This window comes from Zophobas morio, unplaced genomic scaffold (genome assembly GCF_036711695.1).
Source record: "Zophobas morio isolate AGI-343-1 ecotype UQ-CSIRO unplaced genomic scaffold, CSIRO_AGI_Zmor_V1 ptg000038l, whole genome shotgun sequence".
Taxonomy (NCBI): domain Eukaryota; kingdom Metazoa; phylum Arthropoda; class Insecta; order Coleoptera; family Tenebrionidae; genus Zophobas; species Zophobas morio.
In genome coordinates, this window is record NW_026972143.1 from 3,127,177 (window position 1) to 3,151,707 (window position 24,531).

General features: G+C 35.1%; 2 protein-coding genes across 2 annotated transcripts; one reads left to right on the plus strand and one right to left on the minus strand.

Annotated features, from left to right (window-relative positions):
* The first annotated feature begins 10,096 nt into the window (after positions 1–10,096).
* Positions 10,097–11,004, plus strand: LOC135139969 (putative nuclease HARBI1). The gene is made up of 3 exons (XM_064070338.1): positions 10,097–10,469; positions 10,526–10,722; positions 10,779–11,004. Exons 1-3 carry the CDS (start codon positions 10,215–10,217, stop codon positions 11,002–11,004), a joined length of 678 nt encoding a protein of 225 aa, XP_063926408.1. The 5' UTR covers positions 10,097–10,214.
* Positions 11,005–11,595: 591 nt separating this feature from the next.
* Positions 11,596–12,406, minus strand: LOC135139970 (myb/SANT-like DNA-binding domain-containing protein 3). The gene is made up of 2 exons (XM_064070339.1): positions 12,206–12,406; positions 11,596–12,111 (listed from the first exon to the last, which is right to left on the minus strand). The coding sequence occupies exons 1-2, from the start codon at positions 12,404–12,406 to the stop codon at positions 11,596–11,598; spliced, it is 717 nt and encodes a 238-aa protein (XP_063926409.1).
* Positions 12,407–24,531: the final 12,125 nt, after the last annotated feature.

Consider the following 24,531-nt stretch of genomic DNA (forward strand, 5'->3'; position numbering starts at 1 on the left):
TTTAGATTCTCTTATTAGGGATTCTCCTTCTCGGGCGTCTTCTTCTCTCTTTTTTGGGATTCCCTTCTGGTGATTTACTCTCTCGGGATTCTCTGGGGGACCTCTCTTTGTCGTGACTATTTTTCTCTGAATACTCTCTTTCCCGGGATTCTCTTTCTTAAGATTTCCTTTTTTGTAATCCCTTTTTTTGTAATCTCTTTTCTCGTTATTCCCTCTCTCAAGATTCATTTCTGTCATAGTTTTCTCTCTCGGAATTTTCAGGGTTTTCTTCGAGTTCCCCTTCTCGGGAATCTCCTTCTCGATTTCTCGTTCCATGCTTCTCGTTCTCGGATTTCCTTCTTTACATTATCCTTCTCAGATTAAATGTTTCTTCTTGATTCCTATTCTTGGGTTATACTTTTCGGTATTCTCTTTCTCCAGACTTTGTTTTTGGGGATTTTCCTTTTCGGGCGTCTTCTTCTCGGGCTTTTCTTTATCGAGATACCGTTTTCGGGATTCATGGTTTCGTGATTCGTTTTCTCCGGATTCTCTCGGGGACATCTCCCTGTAGGGACTGTTTCCTTCGGGATACTCTTTTTCTCGGGATTCCCTTTCTCGTGAACCCTTTTCTTTCGTGATTCTCTCCCTCGGGATTGCCTTTTCCGGGGCTCTCATCTGGCTCTTCTTCTAGGAATTCTCCTCGGTATCTCCCTCTCGATTTCTCCTTCCAGGTTTCTTGTTTTAGTATTCCTTCTCTTAGATTGTCATTCTCGGATTCCCCGCCTTGGATGCCTTTTCCCCATTCCATTTCTTGGATTCCTTTTTTCAAGATTTTCCTTGTTGCGATTTTTGTTGGGATTGTCCTCGGATTCTTCTCGAACTCTCGTGGGATACACTTTTCAGGATTCCTTTTCTCAAGATTCTCTTCTTCTAGATTCTCTTATTAGGGATTCTCCTTCTCGGGCGTCTTCTTCTCTCTTTTTTGGGATTCCCTTCTGGTGATCTACTCTCTCGGGATTCTCCGGGGGACCTCTCTTTGTCGTGACTATTTCTCTCTGGATACTCTTTTTCTCGAGATCCTCTTTCTTAAGATTTCCTTTATTTGCAATCCCTTTTCTCGTTATTCCCTGTCTCAAGATTCATTTCTGTCATAGTTTTCTCTCTCGGAATTTTCAGGGTTTTCTTCCAGCTCCCCTTCTCGGGAATCTCCTTCTCGATTTCTCGTTCCATGCTTCTCGTTCTCGGATTTCCTTCTTTACATTATCCTTCTCAGATTAAATGTTTCTTCTCGATCCCCATTCTTGGATTCCTTTTTTCACAATTTTCCATCTCGCGATTTTTTCTTCTTGGGATATACTTTTCGGTATTCTCTTTCTCCAGATTCTGTTTTTGTTTTCTTCTCGGGCTTTTCTTTATCGAGATTACCGTTTTCGGAACTCCTGTTTTTGTGATTCGTGAACCCTTTTCTTTCGTGATTCTCTACCTCGGGATTGCCTTTTCCGGGACTCTCATCTGGCTCTTCTTCTAGGAATTCCCCTCGGGATCTACCCCTCGATTTCTCCTTCCAGGTTTCTTGTTTTAGTATTCCTTCTCTTAGATTGTCATTCTCGGATTCCCCCCCTTGGATGCCTTTTCCCCATTCCATTATTTGGATTCCTTTTTTCAAGATTTTCCTTGTTGTGATTTTTCTTGGGATTCTCCTCGGATTCTTCTCGAACTCTCGTGGGATAGACTTTTTAGGATTCCTTTTCTCAAGATTCTCTTCTTCTAGATTCTCTTATTAGGGATTCTCCTTCTAGGGCGTCTTCTTCCATCTTTTTTGGGATTCTCCTTCTGGTGATTTATTCTCTCGGGATTTTCTTTGTCGTGACTATTTCTCTCTGGATACCCTCTATCTCGGAATTTACTTTCCCGGAATTCCCTTTCTCGAAATTCCTTTTTTTTCTGTAATTATCTTCTTCTAGATTACCTTTTGGGGGTTTCCTTGGGTCTCTCTTCTCTAAGATTGTCCTTTTCGGCTTCCTCCTATTCCTGATTTCCTTTATTGGATTTGTTTTTCGCGATTTTCCTTCTTGAGATTCTACTCGGTTTTTTCTGGGGCTCTTCCTTAGGATAAACTTTTCAGGATTCGCTTTCTCGAGATTCTTTTCTTCTAGATTGTCTTTTTGGGGCTTATCCTTCTCAGGCGCCTTCTTCTCTCTTTATCGAGATTCCCTTTTTTTGAGATTCCTTTTGTCGTGATTCACTCTCTCGGGATTCTCTAGAGCACTTCCCTTTGTCGCGACTGTTTCTCGGAATACTTTCTTTCTCGGAGTTTTCTATAATTTTCTTTCTCGCAATTATTTTTTCCCCCCCCTTCCTTGAGAATACCTTTTGGGGGTTACCTTGCGCTCCCCTTCTCGGGATTCCTTTTCTGAGACTGTCCTAGATGCCTATTCCTGATTTCCTTTCTTAGATTTGTTATTTCGCCATTTTCCTCAAGATTTTTCTTCTTGAGATTCTCCTTCTCGGATTCTTTTCGGACTTTGCTTCTTGGAATAAATTTCAAGATTCGCTTTTTCAAATTTCTCTTTTTGGCGATTGTCCTTCTACGGCGTCTTCTTCCCTGTTTATCAAGATTCTCTTTTTTATAAAAATAAATATTTAATAAGACATTTATAAATTATAAATAAAAACAAAACTAACAAAAGAAAAAAAAATAAGTAAGCTCGTAATGTTTCCAAATTTTGATGATTTTTTGTAAAAATTAGTCATCAGTACTTGTTAAGATAATACTGATTTTGGCAAATGACTTACCCTTTGAGAAAAGAGAGGGTGGGTGGGCGGGGCTAATACTTTCTATGATAAGGCTGATTTTGGCAAATGACATACCCTCTGAGAAAAGAGAGGGTGGGTGGGCGGGGCTAATACTTTCTAAGATAAGACTGATTTTGGCAGATGAAATATCCTCTGAGAAAAGAGAGGGTGGGTGGGCGGGGCTAATATTTTCTAAGATAATACTGATTTTGGCAAATGACATACCCTCTGAGAAAAGAGAGGGTGAGTGGGCGGGGCTAATACTATCTAAGATAAGACTGATTTTGGCAGATGAAATATCCTCTAGGAAAAGAGAGGGTGGGTGGGCGTGGCTAATACTTTCTAAGATAATACTGATTTTGGCAAATGACATACCCTCTGAGAAAAGAGAGGGTGGGTGGGCGGGACTAATACTTTCTATGATTTATTATCTTCTAAGATAAGACTGATTTTGGCAAATGACGTACCCTCTGAGAAAGAGAGGGTGGGTGGGCGGGGCTAATACTTTCTATGATTTATTATCTTCTAAGATAAGACTGATTTCGGCAAATGACATACCCTCTAAGAAATTTAACTAAATTATAAGAACCTCAAGATTGTTTTAAATTGTATAAAAAAATAATAAATTCTAAAAAAAAACGGGGTACCAAAATCAACTCAAAAACAAGTCAGGTCAGAATTTTCCAAAAATAGAACACCAAAGTTCCAAAAATAATGCACCATGGGTACCCAAGAATCTCAAGAATTAAAAGAAACACTGCGACACTCAAGACTTTTTCAAATTCGTAAAAAATAAAACACTAAAAACTCAAAAGATTTTTTCAAGTTTATCCAGCAACAAAACACCAGATTCTTTTAAATTTATCCGAAAATAACGCACCAGGGAACCTAAAATTAACTACGAACATTTTAAACGTACCTAGGGTTTTGAAAACTTTGACAATTTTTGATACGTCAAACATTTTTAACTTCTTACTCGATTATTGCTGACTTGTACCTTCGCTTTATATCAGACAACCATTGTTGTCAAACGGAATTGTATCATACTATATTATAACTGAAATGGCAATTAAACATGGTCATTGGCGAGAGAAATATTAACTAAGTTTATTACTGATATTGTGATCATGAATGTGTTGTGTAGTTGTTAAACGTAACAAAAGAATCAATTTTAACATTTTTTTCCCCAGACTCACCAGACACCCTGTATACCCTTTCCTTCTAAGATCAGTAGTTATATTCGCTGTAAAACAATGGATATGTAGTTTTATTAGTAGCAACGCAAAGTATGCATTAAAAATAGTAAAATCAGCCGAGAACGCCTTCTCAGAAAATTTGTTAAACCTCTTCCAGCGACACCTGTAAATATAGAAACATGTCAATGTTAACAATATCTGAAATTCTTGGAAATATGATCCTTGCAACCGAGATTCTTAATTTTGGTTTTTCAATATAACAATTTGAATAAAACTCCAGTAACTAACGTGAGCGACCATGTTGAACTAGAAATAATAGAAGAATTTATAAACAAAAGACTTTTTTTGAGTTTTTGTGATGTGAGGTGGAAGTTCTAGTTGGCCTCATGTTTTCGATTTTTTCTTTCCAGATGTTGGAAAATATTTAACTTTATCAGAGTCAGGAGAAAGTCTGAACACGAAAAAGGATAAAAAGGCTGCGATTTTGAGAAACACATAACTAATAAAATTTCTTTGGAGGTTCCAAATAAAAAAAAAGTATTTTATTTTTGTGATTTTTGGTGCTTGGGAAAGACTTGTTAGACTAGTCTGGATAATATTAAAATCAAAAGAGAGTTTGTAAGACAATGATTGCAATTTTGAACGAAGAACTTAAAAATAATTTAATTAGATATAGTGGAAAATGAAGCTCCTCTTAGTCCTATTCCCTCAGTCGTTTCCGTCTTCCAACACGAAATAAAGTCCTCCGCGGCCGTCCAGCAACCACCACTCGTGACGTCACGTCTGAAAAGTACCTTGGGGCTTTCAGGAATGCAGCTATGTTATAAATGCTGTATCATTATTCTTTAATTAAATTACGTTGTTTTATAACAAGTTTTTGAGCCACTTTGAAAATTAATGCTATTAATTTATAAGTCATTCACTCGCGTGATCCTCAACCATAATCACCAACTCACACACACGTACAGAAATAATTAAAGAATTAATCAAGAGAGGATGTCGTCGGCCCGTGTTGCAACAATACGAAACATAATTCTATTAAATGGCGGCGCAAATACGCGTAAACATCGAAAGTCGACCCTCCTTTGTTCCGAGCCAGAATAAAGGGATAGATAAATGAAAAATGAAACACACACACAATAACAAAAGGCTTATTATTAAATTATCGAGGAGAAGGAGTACGAAGAAAAAACAAGACGGAAACGAGATCGCGAAAATCCTGCCCTTCGATGCATGATGAATTGCCCACGCGATGAATTAGCTTTTAAACAGATTGAGAAAATCGGGCTGGGGGAGGCGGACTTTAATATAAACGAATCCGAGCCGAAACGAACCGGAAAGTGCAATTGTTGCCAAATTTTCACGGACAGGTGATTCGTCGACGGGGATTAATTGCCCCAGAAAGCCGACTTTATTAGCTTGATTCGCTTTTCGGTGAATAATAATTGACAGCAAATACTTATACGACGTTTACCGAACAGATGGAGTGCGTGATATTTACTTGACCTTTTAAAAACCTAATGTTAACGTTTTTATAAAGTTACAACCTGCTTCATGTTGACACAGCCAAGCTTTTATTACCACTATTATATCACTCAAGTAAACCAAGAATTATTACAACCTGAAAAAGTTCAACATTTTCTCCACCATACACAATAACCACACATCTGCCAGGTAGTTATTACACACCTAGTGGAGAGCTTTAATGCAAAAACCAAATTACAACTATTAATTAAGAAATACTTCATTTAAAATCCCATAATTACCAGCATGTGTGCAAATCAACATTTCTCCAGTAGACTAATTCGAAGAATGGCAATCTAGACGATAAAGATCAGCATTCTATAAGCAGCAATTACAATTCCAAAAAACCAAAACAAAAATCCAAAACCATTTTAACACCGGCAATAAAGCAAGCCAGAGAAATGAGAAAAGTCGGTTTATAACCTAATCTCGTCGCCTCGCACTTCACGCTTTAACTCCACCATGATTACCGCCACCAACCCTTTCGCTTCTTCCCGCCACCGCCGCCCTCGAAAAAACGTGAGAATTGGGTCATTTTCGTGATTAATGGAGGGAGGCGACGAGGGGAGTACGCGCCCTGCCTCCCCTCTCGCGGCCATTACGCCTATTAATTACCTTCGTTCGCTTGTCAGTAATAGCCAACTACCGGGCAATTGTCTTCCTCTCGAAAAAAATTAATGACTAATTTTAACGATGAGATTTAAGTACGGTCGTTAATGGTAAAACTGGTCTTTATTACACTCATTTGGCTCTTTTCTGCATAAATATTGCATCGGGGGCTGTAAATCAAGCCGCCGACGTAGGCCGCGGAACAAATGAAGCATCGCGCAAAAAAATCTTTCATTAAGGGGTGGTGGGGGTGGCCAGTCGTAAAACAACAATGTATTTTAATACCAGAAGCTCATTAAACGACACTAAACGAGGGTTAATTACGTGTCAGAGTCGCGAAACATGAAGATGTACGCGTATGAGCTGAAACGTCGCGATTTTTCTCTCGATCTGAAGAATTGTGCTCGGCGATATCAACACGGTCGAGCAAAAACCGCTCCGGCTACTGGAATTCATCTTGCGGACCTGTGGAAGCAGGAAAGCGATTGGGGGAGAGAAGGAGGCGAGGAATTACACGGGCCACTGTTGCGGTCGTTCATGTTAACGATAATTATAGAGGGGCCGCAGGCGGTAGGAGGATACGTTTGGACGATTGGATTAGGTTTCGGTCGAGTGAAAAATTATTTTGTTGCTTGTGGAGTTATTAAGAGGGTAATTGAGGAATTTTGAGAGGATTTTTGTGGTTGGGTTGATGGGAATGGGTCGAGAGATAGATAGTAGTTATCGAAATAAACATAGAAACCTTATGGATATCAGTCCAAGGACTGGATAAGTGGCAGTTACATGCATACATAATTTTCTTGACGATAGAAGTTATCGTTCTAATTGTTATTTTTATTCGGATGTTTGTAGTTATCGAGGAATTGTTGTTGCTTGTTAGTCATTGTGGTTAATTACCTAGTAAAATAGCAAAGTGTTGTTGTATAGGTAATAGTAATGAATGTAAATAATTATGTTTCGAAATTGATTAGGCTGCAAATGGATTTTTTTTGGTTTTGTGTTTTTAAATTACTCAATCGTCTACTAAAAATTAGGATTTCAAGTACTCACTACGTTTCCTGTTTGAAACGGTTGGAATTCTTGTCTGAGTTGTTGTCCAAGTGAATTTTATAAACTGCTTGCAGATGGTTTACAAACTGCACAATATTTAGCTCTGCATGATTTCTAAAAATAAATACCACGTTGGAGACTCGATTAGATTAATTATGTAGTCGGCTATATTCGGAATTTCCCCACTTTGGATTTCCTACTCAAATTTGTTAAAATTGTTTCGGTTTAGTCAATTTGACATTCATTATGTCGATTTTGGTTGTCACCTATTATTAATAATTAATAAATATGGGTGGTTTGTCGAACGTGCACCGAGATCGGTATGGTGCACTGTCCATTACCATCACACATTTTCGTTGCAAGTTATTCAAAGCATCAACAATTTCGGTTAGTTTTATTTTGTTGGAGGATAAAGTTGATAAGCTTTCGCTTTTGGTCACAAGAAGTTTACCAGAAAAACCTGTAAAGGGACAGATAGCCATTTAAATGAACCATTTGTTAACGCTCTGATAGAGATGCTAAATATGAAGAAATACAGATAAAAACTGACCTTGTATGTCGTCAGGCTTGGGTTTATGTAACACTAAGTTGTAGTCCACCCAATGGAACACTTTACTAAAATCAGTACTTCAATATTAGCACATACTATAATTTATGTAGGCCTTGTTTTCTAAATTATTTTACGTTATTTTGTCCTCCACTGTTTGTTTAGTTTTTTAGAGCATTGTTGCAGTTTCTTTTTGTAATCTTTCGACTCTTTTGCAAACTGTTGTTGTATTTTAAATTCTTTACTGTCTGCGTTTCAGTTGGTAAAATATTTTATTCAATATTTTATTACATTACGTCATAGTATACCAAAATATAACAGAAGAAGTGAGAACAAACGAAGGTATATGACGTCCGATTCGCAAATGGCGATTATCGATTCCTATTCAAGGTCATATCTTGTTACATTGGTACCTGGAGTGCCTTGATCCCTCGTCGGACCCTCATGTAGCAAAAAATTGTGGAAAACGGTATTTCTAGATACGACTTTGTCAAATTTGGTTCATACCTATGAATTTGTTATAACTTATAACAATTTGCTACTAGATAATCATGAGAGCCATGTAAGCGTTCATGCTACTATTTTTGCCAGAAGTAATGGAATCACATTGTCAATTCTTTCGCCACACTGCTGTAATAAATTACATCCCCTTGATATTACAGTTTATTCCTCCTTTAAGTCCCGACATAACACAACCATGAGCAACTGGATGTTATCCAATCCAAGCAAAACAACTACAGGGTGGGTGGGCGGGCCTAGTACCTGGTAAGATAAAACTGATTTTGGCAAATGAGATACCCTCTAATTGCTATATTTCCTGATCCTGGTCATCCACAAAATTTAGATTGCTTTATAGCGTAAATGTGAGAATTTTTTTGGAAAATCAATTTGATGGAAGGTGGATTGGAAGGGTGGAGCAACAGAATGGCCACCTAGGTCTTCGGATCTGACACCCCTTGATTTTTTTATAAGAAAATTTAAAAAGTCGTGTTTACATAAACATACACGATAATTTAGACGACTTGAAAGCACGAATTTGTCATGAAATGTCTCATATTAGTCACTAGAGTATTGAAAATTCCGTCAATCAGGTCTATAATTCTGTCAATCAGATCTATAATTACTTATAATTATGCCATCATCTGGGTTTGTGTTGGATGGTGAATGGGGAACAGTGTGAACAAGTTCTATAGCATAAATTTTTACTCCAACGTATTGTTATATTTATTTATTATTTATCATTGAAATCAAATTTATTTCGTTTTTTATTAATTTTCTCTTTTTTTTTGTTGTGCAACCCCTACATCAAACTACATTTTCATATGCAGAAAAATAAACTTTATCATATAATGCCGTCAACAGCGTCCCATTTAAAAAAATCATTGATGACGTTATAATTTTTCAAATTTGACGTAAAATTTTTTTGACGTTTGTCAAAAGATGGAAATTAAAATAAAAAGCTTCACCAGCATGTTTTTGCTTTTGTGCTTTTTCTGAATTTTGTGCATTACTTTATTATCGTGACCCTGTATTGTCCTTAACCCTGCCCAGATTTGGTTTACTTACCTTGATTAGAACCATTATTTTTTCAAATTTTTGTAAACATATATTTCAGGCAATTCAAGGTTAACAATTTGAAACTATTCATTTCTAATTACCTCTTGAAATGGAATTTTATTTCTTTCAGTAGAACTAACAGTTGAAAATTTATCTTCCGGATCATTTATACCGAGTGTCTGTAAAATGGCGGATTAACTCTTCGCTAGGCTTTAAACAATTAACTGGTGAGTCTGGGAAAAATAGCAAAAAAATTTCTTCTCACATTTTGGTGGAGTCATAATGATTTTAAAATGGTTCTTTTGAAACGTTTAACAACTGAACGCCACATTCATTATCACAGTAATTAATAATAAAACTTTTAGTTAATATTTCTTTCGCCCATGACCATGTATAATTACCATTTCAGTTAGAATGTACAGAGATATGGTTGTTTGGTTTTTGTCATAATTGATAAAATTCGATAGCGAAGGTATAATTTCGGAAATTTCATTCTACTCTATAAAATTTTATTGACAATAACGAGATGGACAGCAGTACAATGGTATGAAATATTTACGACTCGCACCAGGGGCCTTATTCTTGAACTCATGCGACTCACTTTCGTATACGAAAATCGTTCATTTCGTATACGATTGTCAAACTTCGCATTCTTGAACCGAAAAACGGTCAGTCGTATACGAATTTGTCGTACGAAAAGCAACGCATGGTCTTTACCGAGCGAAAATGAATTTCGTATACGAAAGTGGGTACGATTATTACCGAACTCGTACCGAAACTCAGCGAAGCGCATTGCTGACAACTGACTGATGGAGTGATTTTGAGGTTAACTCACATGTTTATGTTTACATTTTCTGTTGTGATTGTGTGAATAAAAAAAAAAGTGCCTTTAGGTAATTGCCGATTTATCGAAAAGTAAGTAAAATTACAGTGTTTTCTTTTTAAAATATAGAGATATGTTGTGTGAACAGAAAATGGGTGATTTAGTTCAACAAGCCGTTTTAAATGCCGAAGAAGAAATTGAAATAGCAGCACAACGACACAGACCTCCGCGTTTTCACACGCGAGACGATCCATTTCAACTGCTTTCTGATGCAGCATTTTTAAAGATGTACCGGATGACAAAAGAATTAGCACAAAATATCATTGACTTGGTGGACCCCTACATTGTACCACAAACGAGGTGCTCTGCATTGGACACATCAGTAAAAGTAAATTATATAAGACTTTTATAAATTGTTGTATTTAGTATTTTTATATTTTACAGGTCTTAACAGCACTTAGATTTTTTGCTTCGGGCAGCTACCAGCTTGACATTGGTAAAAATGTGAATAGTGCTGTCAGTCAGGCTTCCACAAGTCAGTGCATCAATGAAGTCGTTGAGGCTCTAAATCAACCCCAAATTTTTGATGAGTGGGTTAAATTTCCCCAAAATTTTAGAGAACTTAATAATATACGAAATGAGTAGGTTTTTTATATTTTTATCTTAATTATGTGAATATCAATATAATATCTAACAGGTTTTATCAGCGATACCAGTTTCCGGGGGTCATTGGTTGTGTAGATTGCACACATGTTGCAATTGTACCTCCAAAATCAAATGACGCAGTGTATCCAGAACATATTTATGTGAACAGAAAAAATTATCACTCTATAAATGTTCAATTGGTCAGTATGATAAAAAATAAAGTAACATTAACAATAAGTCTTATATATAGGTATGTGACGCTAACCTGCGGATTTTGAATGTAAATGCAAGATATCCTGGAAGCACCCATGATAGTTTTATATGGAACAATAGCAACGTGCTAGACTTCCTACAAAACTTGCATACTCGAGGTCATTCGACTTATTATGTTTTAGGTAAATATTAAGCAACATTTCATATAAATCAGGCAAAAAATATTTTTTACGCAGGTGATTCAGGATATGCTCTTAGGCCTTGGCTCATGACGCCAATTCAAAATGCCGTCCCAAATACCCCTGAAGGTAGATACAACGAGTCGCAGAAAAGGACACGATCTATAATCGAAAGATGTAATGGTGTCTTGAAAATGAGGTTTAGGTGTTTGCTTAAACACAGAGTGTTGCATTACCACCCCGAAAAAGCGGGAAAAATAATCAAGGTCTGTGTAGTATTGCACAATATGTGCATTGCTAATCATGTAGAAGAACCAGAAGACAACGATGAGGTAGAAGTGGATTTTGGTATGAATGTCAATGATGAGCAAATTGCACATAACGAGCGAGTCAACCCGCAACTTGCTGCAGGGCGCACAATGCAAGCTCGAATAATAAGAAATTATTTTTGAAAATAAATGAAATATATTTATTATTTTATAATAGACTACCATTATTTCTCCTTAACCTATTGGCGATTATTTTCAGCGATTCTGCGATTTCTTCTTTGGCCTTTACTTGCCGCTCCAATAAAAGAATTTTTTTTTCATAATATTTTTCTTTCATTTTGTTTTTTTCCGTGGTCAGTTTGACCAACTGCTCTGATGCTTTTAGACTCTTGTCTAATCGTTCTGCGGGACGGGCTTTCCGCTTTCTAGAAAATTGGGGTTTTTCTTCGGGTAAAATTCTCTCTTTTTTTTTCTCTTCCACTTGTTCTTCTGTCGGCTCTAACAATTCTGCTGGCAGTTGAGAAGAACTATCTCCATCCCAATTAAACCTAATCGTGGACTCGGGGACGTCTTGACCTTCTATAACGGTATTTCCAATTATTTGTATTATTTTCTCTTCCCCTAAATCTAGATCTTCCGGAGGTGGACCACCACCGGTTTTCTTCGATTGTTTAATTATGTCAGCCTTTTTCGACTTCGTTTTAGCCTTCAAGTCCTGCCAAGTCTGTAAAAAATCGATACCATTACAGTTTTCAAATATTCGGAGAATTTCATTTGTTAAAAAATTACGAAGCTGTATTTTTCATAATTCATCTTACCTTTCTCCATTGTTTCCAGTCTTTTCGGGCCCCCGGAATGGAATTTAGTTCTTCGGCAGCCCTGTTCCACAGGTTTTGCGCTGTTTTAAACGTAAAATTCTTTGTGAACTTCCCCTCGACTAATTCTTTATTTTCTTGCATGAACGAAATTAAATGTGTTTTTTGTTCACTTGAAATGTGCGCACTCTTCGTTCCACTCATGTTTTTTTATTAAATAAACTCACAAACTCTCGAATATAACTAGATAGCTCCTCGTCGTACGGAGTACAGTTTACAAGTGAACAAAATGACCAAACTTAGAAATAAACAACTTAATCCCTAAATCGCTATTTCCGTCCCAACTTTCGAAACTGCTGATAACATTCAGCCTTCCGTCCCAACCGTCTTTGAGAAAAGAGAAAGTCGTCTTTAGGAAAATTTCAACCCTTCAATTAGTAAGTGATTTAATACATTTTTATACCGGACACATGTTTTAGAATAAAACATAAAGAATTATGTTATTAAAAACAAATTATATTATTTGCTGTTTCCAGTTATATTGATATCACTTGATAGTTAACATAATATTCACAGTAAAACCAATAAATTCCATATTATTAACTTGCGGGACTTCCAATTAATCTTTGTTGTACTTAAAACGTTAAATTTTCCCTCTCATCTTCCATTGGTCGATAATGGTTTCTGACAGCAAAGCATCATCTAGGCCGTATGAACTTATCTACGACTGTACGCAAATACGGCGCATGCGAAATTGTATTCGTCTAGCGCTCAAGAATACAGAGCGTGCGACTTTCATCTTTCGCATACGAAATCACCATGCGACGATTTTCGTATACGACTTGAAGTCGCATGAGTTCAAGAATAGGGCCCCAGCAGTTCACCCGAATTTGTAGGAGGACATTTAGCAGGTAGTTGTACTCATAAAATTATGGTCACTTTCGTTCGTGAGTAACGATCGTCCCTGCACGGACTTGGGTTATTCTACTTTCTAACATCTGGGGATTACCGGCACGCGACAACTTTAAGTTGTAAATATCTCTTACTATTGTACTACGGTTCGTCTCGTTATTGCCAATAAAATTTTATAGGGTAGAACAAACTATACAAATTAGTAGCGAGCGGATTTATAAACACAAAAAAATTAAGAATAAGCGCTTAAATAAGCACAACATTTTCAATAAAAAAGTTTTATTTTAAGCAAAAAAGCATTAAATAAGCATAACACTTTCATTAAAAAAGTTTTATTTTAAGCAAAAAAGCATTAAAAACATAATCATATTACAAATCAAAGAACACTTCTTAGAACTTTGGATAAAATATTATTACAATAATCCTAGACTTTATATTTTACACACGTATTTCAGTTTTCTTTAAAACAATTTATGATTGTAATATGTTCCAAGTTGTCCAGTGTAAAATTTTTTCGCCGATCATTTAAAATGTGTTTAAAATTGGAGAATGTGCGTTCAACATCCACACTCGTTGTTGGCGCAAATTTGAATTTTGTTGTTGAATCTAACTCCAAATTTTCCACCTTCTGGCCTTGTAAAACACGAGCAACGTCTAAAAGAACACCGAAACCTGCATTTTTATTTAACACTTCGTCAAGTTTTTGAGATACTCTAGTACCAATATCACCCCTTACTGCGTTTGCTTGTTGTTTAAATTCTTTCACTAAGTTTATGGCATCTACCAACAACATGTTTGGTTTTTCTAACTTTTCTATTACCTCACATACGAATTGATAATTGCTTCTTAGAAAAGCTAAATGTTGTCGCAAATCTTTGTTTTGCAAAATATTTATGCAATCTTTAATCGATTGAGAAGAATCTTCGGTAAACTCCGTAACTACTTCCTCAAATTCTTTGATATATTTGTCATAATAAAATGTGGCATGTAACCATGTTCCCCACCTCGTTATAATCGGCTCTGGGGGCAATGGTATGTTTGGAAATTTTTCCTTAAAATGTTATACTCTTAGTGGGGCTTTAACAAAAATCTTTTTACCATTTGCCACTAATTTATTAACATTAGGAAACTGCAAACGTATTTCTTCAGCCACTCTGTTTAAACCGTGGGCAATGCAAGTAGGGTAAATTAAATTGGGCTACAATATTTTTAGATTATTCCCTGCTTTCAACATATAACGAGCTGCATCCGAGATCATCAATAAAATTTTATTTGGCAAAAATAGTGACGTAAGACTGTCATTTACAAATCTGGTAATCGTATTGCCATTTGTTTTATCTAACATTTTCAAACTTACTACATACCCTCGACTAGGGAAATTTTCATTTAAGATTCCAACAATTAAACTTGCCACGTATCTTCCACAACTATCGGTTGTTTCATCGACAGCGAACCTTAAATAATTATCTCCAATGGGATGTTTAATTTCGTTGTAAACTTGCTGAAACACTGGGCCTACATAATTTTTTCGGAGAGTACTTTCAACCGGAATATGTCGATTGCAGTGTTTTTCAAGGAATTCTTGAAGAGGGCTTTTCTCCAATTTTTTTAAAGGTATATTGGACTGGATCATCATTTTACATAAATCGAAATTAAACTGAAACTGCTCATCGTTTCTGGAAGTAGATGCAACAGATTCATGGTCTGCTGTTTAATTTTAGAAACTTCAAACATTTTCTTCCTTTCTACATGAAGAGTCGTTCTGACATGTTGCGTCACGTTATATTTTTTATCACTTTGAATCTAAAACAACGTACATATACAGGATCAACAAAGGAAAATAGATAAAAGAAAAATAGTGGCCTTACGGTTTTCACACAAGCTCTGCAGAATATTTTGTTGTTTTCTAATTTTAATTCTGGAAAATCTTGTATCCACTCATCCGGCGTCGATTTTACTTTCGGCACTCTTTTAAAATACTATTAATATTACCAAAAAGAACTCAACATGTAACAACGAAGAACCACGTATAACACTGTACTACGACAGATGCTATAGATTGATGGTTGTGAAATAAACGGTTCATTTACTTAAAAGTTTCCATTAGAAAAATTTTAAGGTAGGTAGTTGGGTACAATAATCCTTTTTTTTAGAAAATCTTCAACGGTCTTGCCGCAAAATGCCGAAAAAGAACATCTGGTTAAAAGCTTTAATTCATTATCAACGGAAGTAAGGATTTAAAGTCATAAAATCTATGGAGTATTTTTCCAATCCTATAATAAAATTTTATTACCCAAACGACCGGAACCTATTCACAGAAAGGGTCTTGAGTAAGTGTACTTCGATGGTCAAGTCTAGGTAAAATGCATACGATACGATACGCCTAACTAACAAGTATTTGTCATCCCGACAAGGCCGGCATTTGAACAAAATATGCATTAAAACTCATATTCGTCGAAAAAAGCATTAAATAAGCATATAAGTTTTAATATGCATAAAATTGAAAAAAAAAGAAAATAAGCACAAAAAAAATGTGTCATATGACTCCAAATTGTATCATAGTTACAGATAAAAAAAAGTTTTGAAGCGCTTACATTTTTCACAAAAAGCATTAAACCTAGAAATCCGCTCTCTATTAATTACAATTTCAATTAGAATATACAAAGATATGGTTGTGTTGTTTTTGTAATAATTTGATAAATTTTCATTTGACAACAATATAATAATAATATCGATATAAGACGAAGGTACAAATCACCAAAAATCGAACAGGCAATTATAAATGTTTGACGTATCGAAAATTGTCAAAGTTTTCAACGTTTAAAATGTTCGCAGTTAATTTTAGGTTCCCTGGTGTTTTATTTTCAGATAAATTTAAAGGAATCTGATGTTTTGTTGCTGGATGAACTTGAAAAATTCTTTTGAGCTTTTAGTCTTTTATTTTTTACGAATTTCAAAACTTTTTTTTAGATTCGGGAGATTCATGGTGTACTATTTTTTTTTTTGTAAATTATTTAAAACAATTTTGGGGGACTTTGCTGTTCTAGTTTTGGAAAATTCTAACCTGACCTGTTTTTGAGTTAACTTTGGGACCTCATTTTTTTGTTCCAAGTATTCCTGTTTGGAAAGAATTTGAAAGTGCTTTGGAGCCTCTAGTGTCTTTCAATAATTTAATGAAATTTCTTAGAGGACACGTCATTTGCTAAAATCAGTCTTATCTTAGCAGATACTAACCCCGCCCACTCACCCTCTCTTTTATTAGAGAATATGTCATTTACCAAAATCAGTCTTAGCAGGTTCTAGCCCCGCCCACCCACCCTCTCTTTTCTTGTAATGTATGTTATTTTCCAAAATCAGTTTTATCTTAGCAAGCAGTGATGATTGATTTTTACAAAAAATGATCAAAATTTGGAAACATTACGACCGGAGCTTACTTATATGCACAAAGCAGGAATTTTGAACATTTTCTCTAGTGTTTAGTTGGTTGGTTAAGCTTTAATGGATTTTTCTTTTCTTGGTTTTGTTTTTGTTTATAATTTATGAATGTTTTATTAAATGTTTTTTTTTTGTGTATTTATTAATGAAAAATAACAGCTTGTTTTACTAGTAATAATGCACAACGATTAATGACTACTGGTTGTTATGATTATTGTCCTAAAAAAAAAAATAAAAGGTGGATTTCAGTCACCATCGATACTAAGAAATTTGAAAGTATGCCGGAGGTTTCACGCATTAGGTGCGAACAGTGTTGCCAATTTTTCTTTTATAAAATTGGGTTTTTTTTTTGTAATCTACATCATACAGAAGATTTTTATTATTTTTTTGGGAATCCCGAAACTCCCGTACATAACACCAGATATAACTCTATGTCCTGTACATACTTTCTTGACTCCACCCTGTTACCACACAGCAGTAATTTTATTCCAAAATTCCAAGATTTTCGGGGTGTTTGGATCTTTTTTGCACTTAACACACGTCTGTTTTACCCTTATACATACAGCGTCTTTTCCCCATATTATGAAACACATTCTACAAAAAACTACAGAAGTAAATTTTGAAAAAACCTAAATTTACCTAGGTTACGTTTTAAATATTAAGTATGCCTTAAAGATACCTTGCAAAGTGGTAAACGTTATCTTAAATTTTTCTCAAACACTTATACTTTTCTGGAAATAACTAGTAACTGATTCTTAGTTTTTGAACAGGAAAAATTTTTAATAAAGGTTGGATTATACCTGTTATACCCAGAAAATTTTGCTCCTGTGAACATTAAACTAGGATTTACCATTAACATAGCTTCCTACAAGTAGTTATTTTTTTAAACATATGTATCCTTTTTCTGTTTAAATACTGCGTGATCAAAAATGACTGAGTCTGTTGGCAATCCTGGATTTTTAGTTGCAATTGGTCCCTATCATGATGTTTTCTATAATTTCCGGTTGTCTACTGTCAAGACTGACAGATTGTTGACATTTTTAATTTGCAAAACGTATCCAAAACTTAACTAAATTTATCGTATGTCACACAATTACTTCCAACATATTTCAAAATGTGTTATTTCCAAAAATATAGTTTCCTACAAGTAGTTATTTTTTTAAACATATGTATCCTTTTTCTTTTTAAAAACTGCGTGATCAAAAATAATTGAGTCTGTTGGCAGCCCTGGATTTTTAGTTGAAATTGGTACCTATCATGATGTTTTCTATAATTTCCGGTTGCCTGGTGTCAAGACTGACAGATTGTTGACATTTTTAATTTGCAAAACGTATCCGAAACTTAACCTAAATTTATCATATGTCACACAATTACTTCCAACATATTTCAAAATTTGTTATTTCCAAAAATGCCTAATTTATACATATTTTTCTTTTATGTATTTAAGTTTTCTTGTATTTGTTCAACATTTTACATATTCTACACAACATTACTAAATCAACTATGACAAATAGTTGTAAACTAGACAGTGTTTTATACAGGGTGTTTCATGAGTAATGCCGAGCCTTACAAACTTTAAATGCAACCAGCAAAACATGTTTCACTGCTAATAAGATATTTTTTTTGAAAATTCGAACATAAAACTACGATGCCTTTGCTTTCAAAATATATTTGTCACCTCGTTTGATTTAATAACCTAAAAATGTTTTGAATGGACATTTTTGACAAAACTTATAAAAAGCAAAGGCTGACGATGTTCTATACGTAATTTGTTTTTTTGTCAACATCAATGATGCCTCTGAAAATGTATTGTGTGTTGCATTTCCAATCCTGTAAGGCTCGGCATTACTCATGAAACACCCTGTATGTTATAATTTCGTCAGCCATAAAACTTAAAAGTTGTCCGTGTGAACATGGTGTACTTGATACCAACCTACTCGTATATCATTCAAATTTGGCAAACCTGGAGCAGTATATATAGGACTTTAGACATCCATGTACAGGGTCGCTAGAATGTATAGCAACGGTTAAATATCTTGAGAACCAATTGTACAAATCAACTGAAATTATGTACCTACAGGAGTACAAGAAGTTGTGCTCAAATTATTCGTCAAAAAAAATGTTTTGCTTCCATTAATTAATGTTAAACAAAAAATAAATTAATTAACCAATAACAACCGAAACCAAAATTAAACTTCTATATTTTGCAAAAGATGCTCAAAATGCTCTCCTTTTACTCTTGGCAGTAAAAAAGACGCTGAATAAAATTTTGTAGTGCGTTGAGAAGAATTTTCTTCCTGTGAGTCTTCAGTGTGAATCGGTGTATTGATATAAATTCAAGATTCATTTAAGTACTGTCGCCCTTGACGTCAAAAATGGGGTGGAGCACCGTCTTGTTGAAATCAAATAGCTTTTGTTGGTAACTCCGGATTTTGGTAAATGGGAAACAATTCTCTAAGTCTAGGCACAATACGTTCCGGCAACAGCCTTAAGTATCCCTCAGAATTTAAATTCCCGTTAATAAAAAAAAAGACCAAGGAAATGGTAACCAATATTACCCCACCAAACATTCAGTTTTTTCTGAAGGCTGTGTATGGATTTGCTCCATCCAGTATGGATTTGTATCAGCTCTTGCACCAATGATTTTGTATGGGTGAAACTTTTCCTTTTTCATTATTGTTTGAATTGATTTTCTACTAACATTGTGATTCAGCGCTAATTGTTGCACTGACGTTTCGGGATTTTCTGTTGCGTCTAAGAGGACATTACAGGCATTTTCATCATTTAAAGCAGTTTTTGGCCTGCTAACTTTTGGACGTTCTTTAACACTTCCAGTTTCATTAAATCTTCGTAGGGTTTTTGAAACCGTCGAATTAGAAATGGATGAATATAATTGAAAAGTGTTACTACTCGAGCAAAATTTCGCCTTTTGTCACCGTAACCAATAATCATTAATAATTCTATGCCCTCAGTTTTACTTAGGTGCACCATTTTTGCAAGAAATGTCATTTTTCTGATCTGACCTGACCTGACCTAGGCTGACCTGGCAAGTTTTGATAATTGAAAATACAAAAATAAAATCTACCTCTACAAGTAAATTTTTCATGTTGTATTAGGACCACCTGTTGATTGTCGATAGAATTATTTTATTACTTTCACTACTTTGTGGTATTTGACAAGTGTCAGATAATTCTGACGTCTTTCAAAAATGTTAATTCAGAGTCAGCAATCCATATAATTAGATAATTTACAATTACATCTGGGTATACCTTAGTCTGACTTTCTATTATAAGTAAGTAGGTATATTGTATATTATTTGATCATTCTGGGCTTAACAGAGGATATGTGACACTTATCAAAGACAAATAATTCTTTATTCAATAAATTTTTTCGCACACAGGTGCAATTTTATGTTAGGTTTAATAGAGTTTATTTGAACGAAATCGAGCATGTCAAGGTCGCGTCAACGCCGCCGCTCCCAACGTACCATAACGTCTAAATCCGTCAAAAAAGCCAATTTTCTAACTTTATTAACCCAACGTGCACGCTCGATCGTTTCTTTTATTTTTTATCCGCCTTCTCGTCTTAAAACGACTAACAGTTCCGTGCCGCTTCCAGTAAAACGTTTCAATTTTTTCGCCTCTCCCCAACAATAACAGCTCATTTGACCAGCCAATGCACTTTTTACGTCATCACGCCCTGAAAACTCCATTCAACTTCCTCAACCATAAAGAAATATCAATCACCTCAACACATAATACAAATTCCACACTTTCTTTCCCCATCGTTGCACTCAATCGTCACAACAAAATGTTTCCCCCTTTTTCTGAATTCTGCAAACCTAGCGGTACGAAACCCAAAAAATCCAACCCAACGCAGCCGACGCGAACGCATCAAATCCTGGTCGAGTTCATCTGGAATAAAAATTGCATCGACCCGCTGGGACGTCGGCCCGGAGGTATAACGCACGTCGCTCCTTCGGCCGATTCCGCCGCCAATGGGCGCGCTCGCCGACGCAGCGGCGGCGCGCGATTGGCCGGCGGAGCGCTCGTGGAGATCAAGCTACCTTGGAAAAAGCTAGGCCACGCCCATGGCCAATGTTATGTTTAATGTATTTACCGTTGCAAAAAATGGGGCTTTTGTCTGGTGCACGGCCACGCTCGTATATCAGTTGGCGTTGATATCAAAATGCACACACACACGCATGAGAGATGTGGCGGGATGATGGTCGGCGGCGGCGATGGGTTTTTGCCTTTTTTTTCGCTGGGATGATGTATGGACGATCACGTGGACTTGCTCGATCGGCACTGGTTTATGGGAGCGATGGGAGCATGGGTGCGGAGCGCCATTTTTGTCGTGGGATGGGGTGTGGGGAGAGATAAGGGGGTGATTTACGGGCGGTTGACACGAATGGGTTAAGTAATTAGGTATGAGTGAGGCGACGGAGTGGTGGGGTGGGGTGGAGGAAATTGGCGAAATTGTTTGTATTTTTCATGATGGTTGTTTATACCTTGTTTACTCTGTATATGGAAAATACATCATTTTAATATTGCTATACGTACTTTTAACTGATTTATTTTGGTATGTGACGTTTGTAATCCTCTTTAGAAGGTTTATACATAACTTATAAGTGATAATGATAACTTATAAATAAGTAAAAGTATTAAATCCGGCCCTGGCAGATCAGTTCAAATTATGTTTTTTTGGATTTTGAAATTGACCAATAACTTTTCTTATTTTATTTTTTCTTGCTAATTTTGTTCTAGGTGCGTTTTATTTAGGGTTATTTGATATTTTCAAAATTCAAAAATTTGACTTCTTGGATCATATTTGGATTTTTTAAGAATAATTTCTCAAAAAATTCTTAAAGTAAGATCATTCATGTACAGGCTGTTCGATATAACATGGCCTAAAATATCTGAAATTATATATCATTATGTTTATTTTCTATGTTAAGTTACAACCATATGATAAAAAAACTGCGTTAGTGGGCCATGAAATTAATTTTTCAAACAATGATGTTGGCATTATTTGACATTTTATTTGACAATTTTGTGATCGTAATTGTCAAACTAAACATTATAATGAGCTTTTTAATCAAGTATCTATACAAAAAGTTTAATTTTGTCAACAATGTTTACGTTTTTGACACATTTTCCAACCTTACATTTAAAACAACATAACCTAATAAGAAACATTGAAGGAATTTTTATTATTCTCTACCAACTATATAAGTACCTACCAATTTACAAAATTTTCATTGCCAACCTTACTTCAAAAAGATCGTCAATAACAAATAATTAGAAATATTTCACTTTAAAGATATGCGTTTTCATTTTTTTTAGTTACCTAGTTAAAGTTAAAAAATTAATGGCCAATTGAAGAGCAGAAAAAACCCTAGCGGTTTATGGTGTTGTTGCGGTTATGTTACCTGGCAAATTATGAAAATTGACCATAAAATTGATACACTTTTTTACAGTGAAAATTAAAAAAACAAATTAGTAAAAAATGCAGAAAAGATCAGGTATAGTTTTGAAAATTTCATTCTACCCTATAAAATTTAATTAGCAATAACGAGACGGACAGTAGCACAATGGTAAGTAAGAGATATTTACAACTTAAATTTGTCGCGTGCCGGTAATCCCCAGGTCCGGGCAGGGACCGTCGTTACTGACGAACAAAAATGACCATAATTTTATGAGTACAACTACCTACTAAATGTTCCCCTACAAATTCGGGTGACTGGCATGAGCCGTAAATATTTCTTACCATTTTACTACTGCCCGTCTCGTTATTGTCAATAAAATTTTATAGGGTAGAATGAAATTTCCAAAACTGTACCTATATAGAAGTTTTATTTTTCATAAAACCTAAGTTTCATGGTATATCAATATTACAAGAAAATGGTTTTAAACGAAAAGTTTTATAAAATATTCTTTCCACATAAATGCGGATGCAGAACTTTCATCGTTAGTAATAAGTGCCACCAATGGTTCGATCAAAACTGGATTTTTTTTTGAGAAATTTTTAATAAAAATTTCCATCATAGATCGTCTGCTTTGGACGAACCATATTGAAAATATGAAGGCAGTTTGTTGTGTATTTTTTGAACAAGACCGGATAAGAAATAATGAAAAAATTCTTTTTGTTATTTACGCAACAAGTGAAACGGCCACGGGTCAGTTGCGCACAGCGGTTAGAAAGATTTGCATCAACTTTGAAGAGTTAACACCATAAACATTTGTTGCGAATAATTTTTTACTAGCGAATTCTGTGCGGAACTTTTGTTAATAATACAAAGAATTTACCTCATTTTTCAAATATTTTGTTGATACAATTATTTAATTTTTTACAAATCTATAAGAAACTCATAGAACTGTAATGTAGGAGGTTTTTTATTAGCTAAGTACATGTAGGCAATGACAGTCCTTATAATCCTCTATTTGGGCGCAAGTGTCCTATCACCTTATTGAGGTTTAGATCTGCCACATGAGGTAAACTAACCGTGGCGCGTAAGTGACCAACGAGTTACGTGCAATATCGCTTTTTGCACGTGTTGCATATAACATTTTTCTACGATAGTGTTAAATACTCATTTTTGGAGAACATTAGGCTTACATTGTTGCAGAAATTGGAGCACTAACTTTATACAATTACACAGAGCAAGAATGACAATATATTAATAATTATTATTAAACTGAAGATAAAATAAATGGTAATAATGCAACAAAGTATCTCGCTTTTTGCATGATCGTAGAAAAAATTCTTTATTTATTTTTTGAAGAATCTAGCTCTACCGCTTTTGTTTGTCTGTCATCTGTCAGCGATTTGGTTAGCAGGTAATTTTCAAAATAGAGATTGTTGTGAAATTTTAAAATTATCTTGGAGTGTCACCTAGATGGTGAAACGGTAACTAAAATTTGTCTGTTCATCCCCCATAAGATTGGTGTGCTGAAATTTTGAAATTCTAAAATGATGGCGTTACCTACTAAGGCCAACGGTTGCTTTCATGTTTTGTCGACGTTTCATGACCTCAAGAGTATAAAAAAATAGGTCTCCCGTTTCCATCTGTCTGCCTGTGTCGATTTTTATTAGAAAGATAATCTCCGAAACTATTTTATATAAAATTTTATATTTGTACTCGTAACTTAAGAATATCTCGTATTTTTCGAATACATGTAAAATTTGTATCATCCCTACCAACAAATTGATGACGGCACTTCAAAATTGTGCTTAGTAAAGGTCACTTAAATTATATAAAATAACATACTTCTGTACTTGTGGTTTATAAATCCACCTTTCGCAAAAAACTCAAAATTTGATTACAACATTTTGTATAGTTTTGGAAATTTCATGCTACCCTATAAAATTCTATTGGCAGTAACGAGACGGACAGTAGTACAATAGTAAGAGATATTTACATCTTAAAGTTGTCGCGTGCCGGTAATCCCCAGATGTTAGAAACAGACCATCGTTACTCACGAACAAAAATGACCATTATTTCATGAGTACAACTACCTGCTAAATGTTGTACAAATTTTATAGGGTAGAATGAAATTTCCAAAACTATACGAACACATAGGCCACATTTTTTTTTAATTTCGGAAACACACTACTGCATTTATTAATAATATCTACCGGGTGATTCTTTTATTTTCTGATCTAGTCACCGAAGGATTTATTAACAAAACGAATAGGTACGGCCGGAAAGGACATAGGTCGTAACTTGACTCGCAAAAATGAAAACAAAGCACAATTTAGGTTATGTGAAAACGCGAGATTGTCACATTGTTCTAAGAGCCGACCTACGTAATTTGGTGACGTAATGAGCAAGAAAACTACATCAGAAATTTAAAAAAATCGCCCGTTAGTAGGTTGTACGTATCCAAAATAATTTATTTGCTCGCGCTAAAAAGTTGATGATAAAATTTTACTAATAAAATCTAGTTGAAACAAAAGTTTTTCATAACCAAAAAATGAAA